Source organism: Peromyscus californicus, unplaced genomic scaffold (assembly GCF_007827085.1).
Source record: "Peromyscus californicus insignis strain IS unplaced genomic scaffold, ASM782708v3 Scaffold_9__1_contigs__length_137607984, whole genome shotgun sequence".
Classification (NCBI taxonomy): Eukaryota; Metazoa; Chordata; class Mammalia; order Rodentia; family Cricetidae; genus Peromyscus; species Peromyscus californicus.
In genome coordinates this window covers 17,641,196-17,649,020 of record NW_026294617.1, presented here as the reverse complement: position 1 = coordinate 17,649,020, position 7,825 = coordinate 17,641,196, and the positions used below count along the sequence as shown (strand labels likewise).

General features: G+C 43.5%; 1 protein-coding gene across 1 annotated transcript; it reads left to right on the top strand.

The window, feature by feature from the left end:
• Positions 1–811: 811 nt before the first annotated feature.
• Positions 812–7,333, top strand: Smim43 (small integral membrane protein 43). The gene is made up of 3 exons (XM_052731530.1): positions 812–1,632; positions 2,305–2,426; positions 6,377–7,333. The coding sequence occupies exon 1, from the start codon at positions 1,403–1,405 to the stop codon at positions 1,592–1,594; it is 192 nt and encodes a 63-aa protein (XP_052587490.1). The 5' UTR covers positions 812–1,402; the 3' UTR covers positions 1,595–1,632; positions 2,305–2,426; positions 6,377–7,333.
• Positions 7,334–7,825: the final 492 nt, after the last annotated feature.

Below are 7,825 nucleotides of genomic sequence, written 5' to 3'. Positions count from 1 at the left end.
GCCTAGCCTGACCTGTTGTACCAGACACATGGCTACGGAGGCCTATGGAGAAGCCCGGTTTGAAGGGACTGAGGTTTCCCACCAACAACCAGCACTGCTCCCTGGAGCTGTGAGTTATCTGTCCTATAAGGGGAACCTGGCTGCAGGTCAGTCCTCAAATAACACAGCATTTGAGAAGTTCCAAGCTAGAATCACCCAGATTAAGTAACACACACACACACACACACACACACACACACACACACACGGGGGAGGGGGGGATTTCACTATAGGTCAAGTTTACCTAAAACTTGCTTTGTAGTTCCAGCTAAACTCAAACTCATGCTCCTCCTGCCTCAGACCCCAAAATGCTGGGATTATAGGTGTGTGCCAGCCACCACACCTGACTAAAATACTCTCAAATTCTTGACTGACAGATGACTGGAGGAATTACCAACATTCTTGCTGTTTTCAGCCACTGAGTTTTGGGGTACCTAGTTGCACAATATTATGATTTGGGTGTAAAGTGTCCTTCAAAAGTGTCCTGTGCTGAGGGAGTGGTCCTCAGCTGGTAGTGGCAATTGAGAGGTGACTGGATCATGAGGACACAAACTTCATCGATGGATGGATGAATCCATTGATAAATTCAGGCCAGAATGAGCTCTCAAGAAGTGGATTTGGTTAGAAACACTAAACCACGGGGCGTGGCTTTGAAGAGTGTGTGTTGTCCCTGGACCCTGCCACTTCTTCTTTTCCCTTGGCTGTCTGATGTTGGGGTGGGGTCTCACAGAAGACTTTTTGTTTTTCTTTTCACCAAAAGAAACTGAATTTCAAGCCAACAACAGAAAGCTTTTGTAAAATACGACATTTGAAATGCAGTTTACTGTTAGTGTTTCTGTAAAGACCTATAGCGCAGAGGAGAAAAATACAGTCTTGCATGGCCTCTGAAATTCTAACGGGCGAGGCAGCTTGAAGTGGAACTGTGGATGCATCCATAGTTCACCTCACAGCAAAGAGTATCTCCCAACCTTCCCATGGTACTTTCAGCCACCTTTAATTTTGTGTATCTCTTTTGGAAAGGTGCGAGTGGTACACACTATGAAGGACATTAATTATGAAGGGAGGGGACAGGGGCTCCACTGGCTGTCTCCAATGGGAGTCTTAAGAACACCTGCAGGGAGCCAGCTGCAGACACCCGGGAACACTGGGAACACTGGGCGGTTTCTCGTGTCTCCACCCGCTGAAGTTCGCTCTGGAGAAGCTAGCTGGTATCTCCACGCAGAAGAAGCTCCGCGGCGCTCGCAGATCTGCTCCGGGGGTCCCTGCGCTCCTGGGGAGCCGCGGAGGCCAGGCAGATAGCAGCGGACCCGGGGGCGAGCTCGCCGAGCCAAAAGCAGCGCGCACCTCCCGGGCAGCGCCCAGAATGGAGTGGGAGCTGAATTTGCTGCTCTACCTGGCGCTCTTCTTCTTCCTGCTTTTCCTCCTGTTTCTCCTGCTCTTCGTGGTCATCAAGCAGCTGAAGAACTCGGTGGCCAACACGGCCGGGACGCTGCAGCCCGGGCGCCTGTCACTGCACCGGGAGCCGTGGGGTTTCAATAACGAGCAAGCGGTGTGATCCAGCGCTGAGCTGGTCTCAGTTCCGCGGGGATCCAGGTACACACCTTGGGAGCGGCAGCAGGGGGACACACTTTCTGCTCCTCCTCGGTCTCCGGACCCACTCAGGGCAGGGGACCGCGGGAACAGGAGTCTGACCCCGGAGCCAAGTTCTTCTAGAGCAAGCCTGATCCTGGGAGGGGAGACCCGCAGAGGTCAGTTTGGGGGCGAGAATGGTATGCACACCTGCGAACTCTTCCTGGCAGACCAACTGCATTTGTATCTAAGGGTGGAAAATTCTATTATTCAGTCAACTCAGTTCAGCCACTTCCAACAAAATTATCTAAATTACTAAAGAGTGTGAGCTTTGCTTTGAGGGCAGTTTCAAAGGTGGTGCCCAGGAGAAATGATTCAGTGACTTGTTTGGGGGCGGGGAGGTGGATTTTCTCCTACTTTTGATTGCTATTCCTAGTCTAGTCTTCGGGCTTGTCAAAGGTGGGTTTAGATCCTGGGACAGCAGAGGGTGATTATGAGAATGATTCCCTGGGAAATGACCTTTGGATGGAGGGCAGGCTAGCAGAAAGGAAGAGAGAGAGGCCTGTTTGTGGTTAATATATCAGACATCTTGGGAAAGGCTGACCATCAAGAGTAAAATCCACCTGTGCACTCGAAACAAGACCAATGTTAGTTCGAGACATAATTTCATTCATCCTATCTGATCGCTTTTCCTAGATCTACGTCATCGGGACCCAGGCTGGCGCCTTTGACTGGTGGCACCCAGGACCAAACTCTGATCACAGCCTGGGAACCCCCGCAAAGCTGGACAGTGGGTGGCGGAATTCTTCTTGCAAAAGGTATGTTGGGGCCTCTCACTCTGGCTGAGTGTCTGAAGATCCAGGGCCTATCAAAGAGAAGTATCAGGATGCAAGAAACAGGTGCCTGGAGGGTGAGGGTTTTCTGCTCTTAATTGGAGAGCTTCCTCCAGAACCAAGAAGCCAAGGAAGGATTTGTCTGAACCTTTGCAAAAGTCAAAGAAAAGATTGGGGCTTGTGCGAGTTAGAAAAAGAAGCCAGGAACATTTGCAAATTTGCTAATGACTCCCCTCTTTTTTGAAAATAGCACAGAGGTGCAAATATGATTTGTCTTCAGTCGGAAAGGTTTGGGGTTAATCTTCTCAGGATGGGACACACTATGCCATGGAAACACTAATTTTACACACACATACACTCACTTCAAGCACACAGTCTATGGAGAGTTAAAACCCACAACATCAAATTTTGCCTAGGCTGATAATACAGAAGCTACGCAGAAGAGAACAGTTGATAATTTAAGTGGGTAACTACCAGAAATGATTTTGGCTGGAGACAATAAGTTGATTTCCTACATATTCTATGTCATTCTGACACAATAAAGCTAGTTTTAAATGAAGACAATGGTTTGTTTTAGCTATTATTTCTTGGGTAAATTCTTGTCTCCCTATCACATCTTTATCAGAGGGATAGTGAGGCTTGATTTCCATTTCCAGCCTGAATTCCAAACTTAGCAGCCGTGAATCTGCATTGTGATTTGAACAATAGTCCTCTAATTAGCTGACATCTATGCAGAGATGTCTTGTTACAGGGCTGCATGGTTAATCTGAACATGGACAATGAACGTGGGAGTGACTAACGAGCAATTATGGTTGTTTATAAGGACAAAAAATGATCATTTCATACTTTGTAAATAATCAGAATATAAATTATTTTAACCACCAGTTTGGCTTCTTGATTTTGTAATCTTTTCACCCTGCTGACAGTCCTGGGGTCCTGGGGTCCAGCAGTGTAATCCACTGCAACTTTTCATTGCTTGGAGAGAATAGAAAACTTGTCCTGGAACTCATTCTGTAGCCCAGGCTGGCCTTGAACTCACAGAGATCCACATGCCTTTGCCTCCCAAGTGCTGGGATTAAAGGCATGTGCCACTGCCGCCTGGCTGAGTGACCTCCTTCCTATTACCACTGCACTAAGTCATTTATGTAGCCCTGCCCAGGATATTTATTCTTCTCACCTGACTTTTACCTGGAACTTATTTCTAAAACAGGAGTTAAGATTCCTCACATCTGCTCTCAGAATGTGTTGGTGGCATCTTCTGCCCTGCCCTCTGGTTAGAAATTCTGCCTTTGAAAATTCAACATCTGTAGAAGAATTGCCTTTTCTAATTCTTTTATCTAATCACCATTTTCCAAGACCTAGCACAAAACTGATCTCCCAAAGTAGAGATACTTTTTGTTCATTTGTTTTCTTGAGTCAGAGTCTAGCTGTGTAGCCTGAGCTGGCCTGAACTTGCTTTGGAGGCCAAATTGACCTTGAACTTGTCATTCTGCACCTGACTCTCAATTCTGGTATAACAGGCATGTGCCACTATGCTTGGCTCAAAAAAAAAAAAAAAACAAAAAAACCACATTTGAACTAGATCTAATGTGCCGGCATCCACAATACTTCTGCATGTATGGTTTACTCAATTCATTGACCACACCCTGGTCCTAATAACCCTGAATTCTACTATATGTATGAATAAGATAGGGTCTCACTATAAAGTCCAGGCTGCCCTGGAACACACCAGCTGCCTGGTTCATCCTCCTGATGAGGATGTACCACCATGCCTGGCCAATAATATTTTGAAAGATGAGGTAAATATGTATTAGCACTAAAGCATTTGGTAAGTCAGGAACATTTAAAATAACTGCTCATTTTGTAAGTATAATTTTATTATGCAATATTATTGTTTCCTTTTCAACAAAAAGACTTCACAAAGGTTAGAAGACAAATTTGCTATTTAGTAATTAGGTCTAAATTTTAGTTGTTTAAGATGACTTCACATCTTATTAGGACAATCTTGGTTGTTTGCTAATTTCCAAACTTGTAATCACAATGAATTTACAATTCTGACTAGAGAAGATCATTTTAAGTTGAATGAGAATGATGTCACATTCCCATTTGCAAAATTTAAAATGTCTGATAAAGTAGTTCCCCATGCCTGTATGTCAATTGCAGGGCACAGGCGTGGCTGTGGGCCTGATGCCATCTGGTGCAGTCCTCCAGCATGGGGGATTCTCCCAGAGTTCTCCCTGTGCACGGGCTTCTGGGGAGGAAAGGATTTGTTTTTGGTTCATTGCAGAGGTGGAAACTTGGAACAAGGTATGCAAAAAACACGCAGCACCCTATTTTTAATGTGACATTCTATGTTCCCAGTTCTGCCTAGTTTCAGACTAAGTGCGCTAGAATTCAATTATAAATGATGAGAATTTTGAGCATTATGAATGGTTAAGCCATTTAAGGATAGTGGGAAATGTCCTCCCCCTCCCCCCCATAAGTCATGATTTAGAGACTTTTAGAATTCTAGTTATACTAATGCAGAATGTAGAAAGTATCTGCAGAGTTCTATACTTTCAAAATAACTTGCAGATAGCCTGTGTTATTTGTTCTTATCTAAACAGAGTCTGCAATTAAAGCTCTAAGATCTTTAGAATTAGTCAGGTATCTGTATTACATACAAGGGCAAGTTAAGTGGTAGATGTATTACTGGGTTTTTGTTTGTTTTGTTTTTTGCTTGAATCAGTTATACAAATTCTTCAAATATCCAATTATTATTTTGTTTACATAAATAAATAAGGACTCAGATTAAAAGCTAGTCTAGTTGTCTGAATAGTAAGCATTTTACCAAATAGGAAGCTGGAAAACGAGAAAGGCACCCTATGTTTGGAAAGAAATTATAATGTGACAACAGGGAAAAAGCTCCTCCTGGATCAAGCTAAAAATCCCTCCTGTGATTTGCAACAGCAGATTCTTTGGTTAAGGGCCCTGCTCACTTCTGCTGTTCTTGGCCTGTCTCACAGATCCAGAATAAGCAGATGGGTCCAAGTGAATAAGCTCTACACTCAACACTCAACCTTTGCTTTGCTGGCATTAACGTTCCAAAGTTACTGGAATTTATTGCATAGGTCCAGGCTCTTTAGACAAAATTGTTTTACTATAGGAAGAAATTGTACTCTCAGTTGAGAATCAGGACGGATTGCTATTTCAATGAAGTAGGAAGTTACTAAGCAGGGACTTGAACCAATTAGAGGTCTTGTGGTTTTTTCATGTCACACTTAATATGAGGCAGTGATGGTTTTTCCAGGTTCTGATATGGTCTCCATGGCTCCCCACAAGGAGAAGGAAGCCAGGAGGAAAAACAGAATGTGCCAGTCTGAATCCACATCTTTCTAAAGAGCTTCTCCACAGCCAGAAACACAGGCTAAAGCTATGTCAATGGCCACTGTCCTCTGTAGGGTTCTTTAATGATACAGTTGTTGTCTTTAACTAAAATCCGAGCTCTTTAGATAAGAACAATGGGGGTGAATCTTGGGTGGACAACCAGAAGTCTATGCCCTGGTTACAAAGTACAGTTGTGCAGAAGCATAATGTTCAAGAAAGGTGAAACTTAAGGTTTCCTCCCTCCCACCTTGTGTGGCGTGAGAACACACCTCCAGGTGATATGGCTGAGCAGAGTGACGATGTCTCCTTAGTTCTCAGGAAATGCTTGTCAGGTCTGGCTTCTCTCTGGGCAGCTGACTTCCCCTGCACCAGGAGCCTCGAATCAAGTATCCTGGGAGCCTGCACATTTGTGTTTGTGTGTGTAGTGGGGTCTTCACCATCTCCTCGTGGAGCTTTGGTGTGGGATCAAAATGAGTTGTTTTCTTTTGCTCCTTTTTGGTCTGCCCCATCATTTTCATGTTCATTAAATTTTGGTGGTAACCAAGTTTGTGTATTTGATCCCCATAAAGGCCATCCCTTTCATACACAGAAGAAAAGGCACTCTGTGCTCAGAAACGCTACCTCTCTTCCTTCTGAGACTCCACTCTCAATCTAGGAATATCCTGGGAGATCGCCTCTTGAGCTGCTTCTACTCACAGCCTACGTACTGGCCAAGCAGAGGGAGAAGAAACACTTCCCACACCCAGAGCTGTGCAAAAGAACTTTCTGTGATATGGAACTGTTCTATATCTGTGATGCCCAATACAGCAACTACTAGTCACATGTGTCTAGTAAACACTGAAATATGGCTAGCAGGGTTTAAATTTTACTTAATTTCTCCTGAGACAGCCACATGGGGATGGTGGCTTTTGTATGTACTGTTCATCCCATTCTCTTTCTTGGGTGTTTTAGAGTTAGAGGGGGAGGTGGCAGCCAGCCACGTGCTCCACATCCATGGGCTTCACTGCTCTTCTTGCATTGAGTTTGTCTCCTTGAGGAAAAGGAAAATTAGTGTGTTGGAACTAAATTAAAAATGTTACCCTCTACCTATTGCATGTCTTCTTGGACCAAATGGGATGGGTTTTAGTGACCAGCGACCCTGGAAAAAATGGCAGTTCTGATCCACCATGTGCCCTTGACCCCCGTCCATGCTCCCAACAGAGGTCACTTTGTCTTGTGCAGTGTGGCCCATTTTCGTTCACTTTTTAATATTGTAAATTCCAAATGATTATTTTGTGTATGTTTTTCAAAATACCTAATGGATTATATTTTTTAAGGTTGTGAAATAAAAAAATAATTACATGTAATTCATTTTTTGTGTGATTTTTAGTTACTCATTATTATCTAAACTGTTGTATTAATTAGGATATGGTTAATAAAGGAAAGAGGTGTTGATTTTTATATGATTTCCCTTTTAATTCACAAGTTTATATACTAATGAATGTTACCTTTCAAAATCATTAAATAATTCTTCTGTTACATTTGAAGTTTGAGTAAAATATGTTGTCTCCAAGTTCCCTGTTTGGGCTGTTGTGTGGAATTGTAGGAATTGTAAGAATGTCCCAGACATATTCTTCTAGCAGACACATTCTTTATAAATATTTTCTCCCACCTGTGGTTATATGGTTTTAGTTGGAAATATTTTAAAGGCGTATTTTTAATTTTGAAGCTTTTCATTTATTCACTTTTTGTTCATTGCTTTCTGTGTCCTCTTTAGGAGACAGTTTTCTACCCTCCCCTCTCCCAGGTTACCAAAAATATTCTGCTGTATTTTCTTCTACGCTAGAAGTATAGTTTTTTGTCTGTTTGCTTTGTTTGTGTTTTTGGGTTTTTTTGAGACAGGGTTTCTCTGTGTAGCCCTGGCTGTCCTAGAACTTGCTTTGTAGACCAGGCTGGCCTCGAACTCACAGAGATCCATTTGCCTCTGCCTTCAGAGTGCTGGGGTTAAAGGCGTACAGCACCACACCCCAGCTTAAAAG